This window comes from Sander vitreus, chromosome 3, assembly GCF_031162955.1.
Source record: "Sander vitreus isolate 19-12246 chromosome 3, sanVit1, whole genome shotgun sequence".
Classification (NCBI taxonomy): Eukaryota; Metazoa; Chordata; class Actinopteri; order Perciformes; family Percidae; genus Sander; species Sander vitreus.
In genome coordinates, this window is record NC_135857.1 from 2,560,369 (window position 1) to 2,561,190 (window position 822).

An 822-nucleotide genomic window follows, 5' to 3' on the forward strand; every position below is an offset into this window, starting at 1 on the left:
AAAATGAAACCATCCATACCAACGTCATACTGTATCGCACCTATGAGACACAAAGATTAAAGCATTAAAATGTTTGCACTGCAATATTTTTATATTTTATGTCTCATACTGTATATGCCTGGTCCCTGCTTGCTTATTTTGTCACCACACAATTAATATTGCCCTGACCGAAACTGTGCGTGGTTGTTAATTGTGTTAAGAACAATTTACATCCCGAAAAAGAAAATACATGATTGCTTTGTGTTGTTAATTGCAGCATTACAGAATGATAGAGATGAAAAGGATAGCTTTTAATCACTTTTATTCATTCTTGAATGGATATTTTTAAATCAAGTTATAATTAAAAGAAAACACCTGAGAGACACTGATAGGGTGCATGTGCAGGAAGGAGCTACTAAATCTATCACCCTCACTTTATCTCTCACTTATTCTCCCCCTGTTAGCTCTCTCTTTTCCTCTTTTTTCTTCTCCAGAGCACATTTAAGTTCAAGTCAGAGAGCGATATCCACTTAGCGGAGCATCACAAGCAGGTGTTGTATGACGGTAAGTTGGCCAGCGCCATCGCCTTCACCTATAACGCCAAGGCCACTGACGCCCAGCTCTGCCTGGAGTCCTCACCCAAAGAAAACGCCTCCATCTTTGTGCACTCACCGCACGCCCTTATGCTACAGGTCAGTTGCTTTACTCAAAGCCAACTCTTAACTTGGTGACTGTCCCTATCCCAGATATTGATTCATTCCTTTCTGTTGCACTCATTTTTAAAGGTCATTAAAAAGGTCTGTTTTATTTGGTTTATTTGATTCTCACAGGATGTAAAAGCCA

General features: G+C 39.5%; 1 protein-coding gene across 1 annotated transcript in view; it reads left to right on the forward strand.

Annotated features, from left to right (window-relative positions):
• Positions 1–662: 662 nt before the first annotated feature.
• Positions 663–822, forward strand: part of LOC144513704 (neurobeachin-like) — a 38,698-nt gene continuing 38,538 nt past the window's right edge. Inside the window, exons 1-2 of the mRNA XM_078244886.1 lie at positions 663–671; positions 810–822. The exon at positions 810–822 is cut by the window's right edge and continues 121 nt beyond it. Of these exons, the coding sequence (XP_078101012.1) occupies positions 663–671; positions 810–822 (22 nt within the window). The remainder of the gene's footprint in view (positions 672–809) is intronic.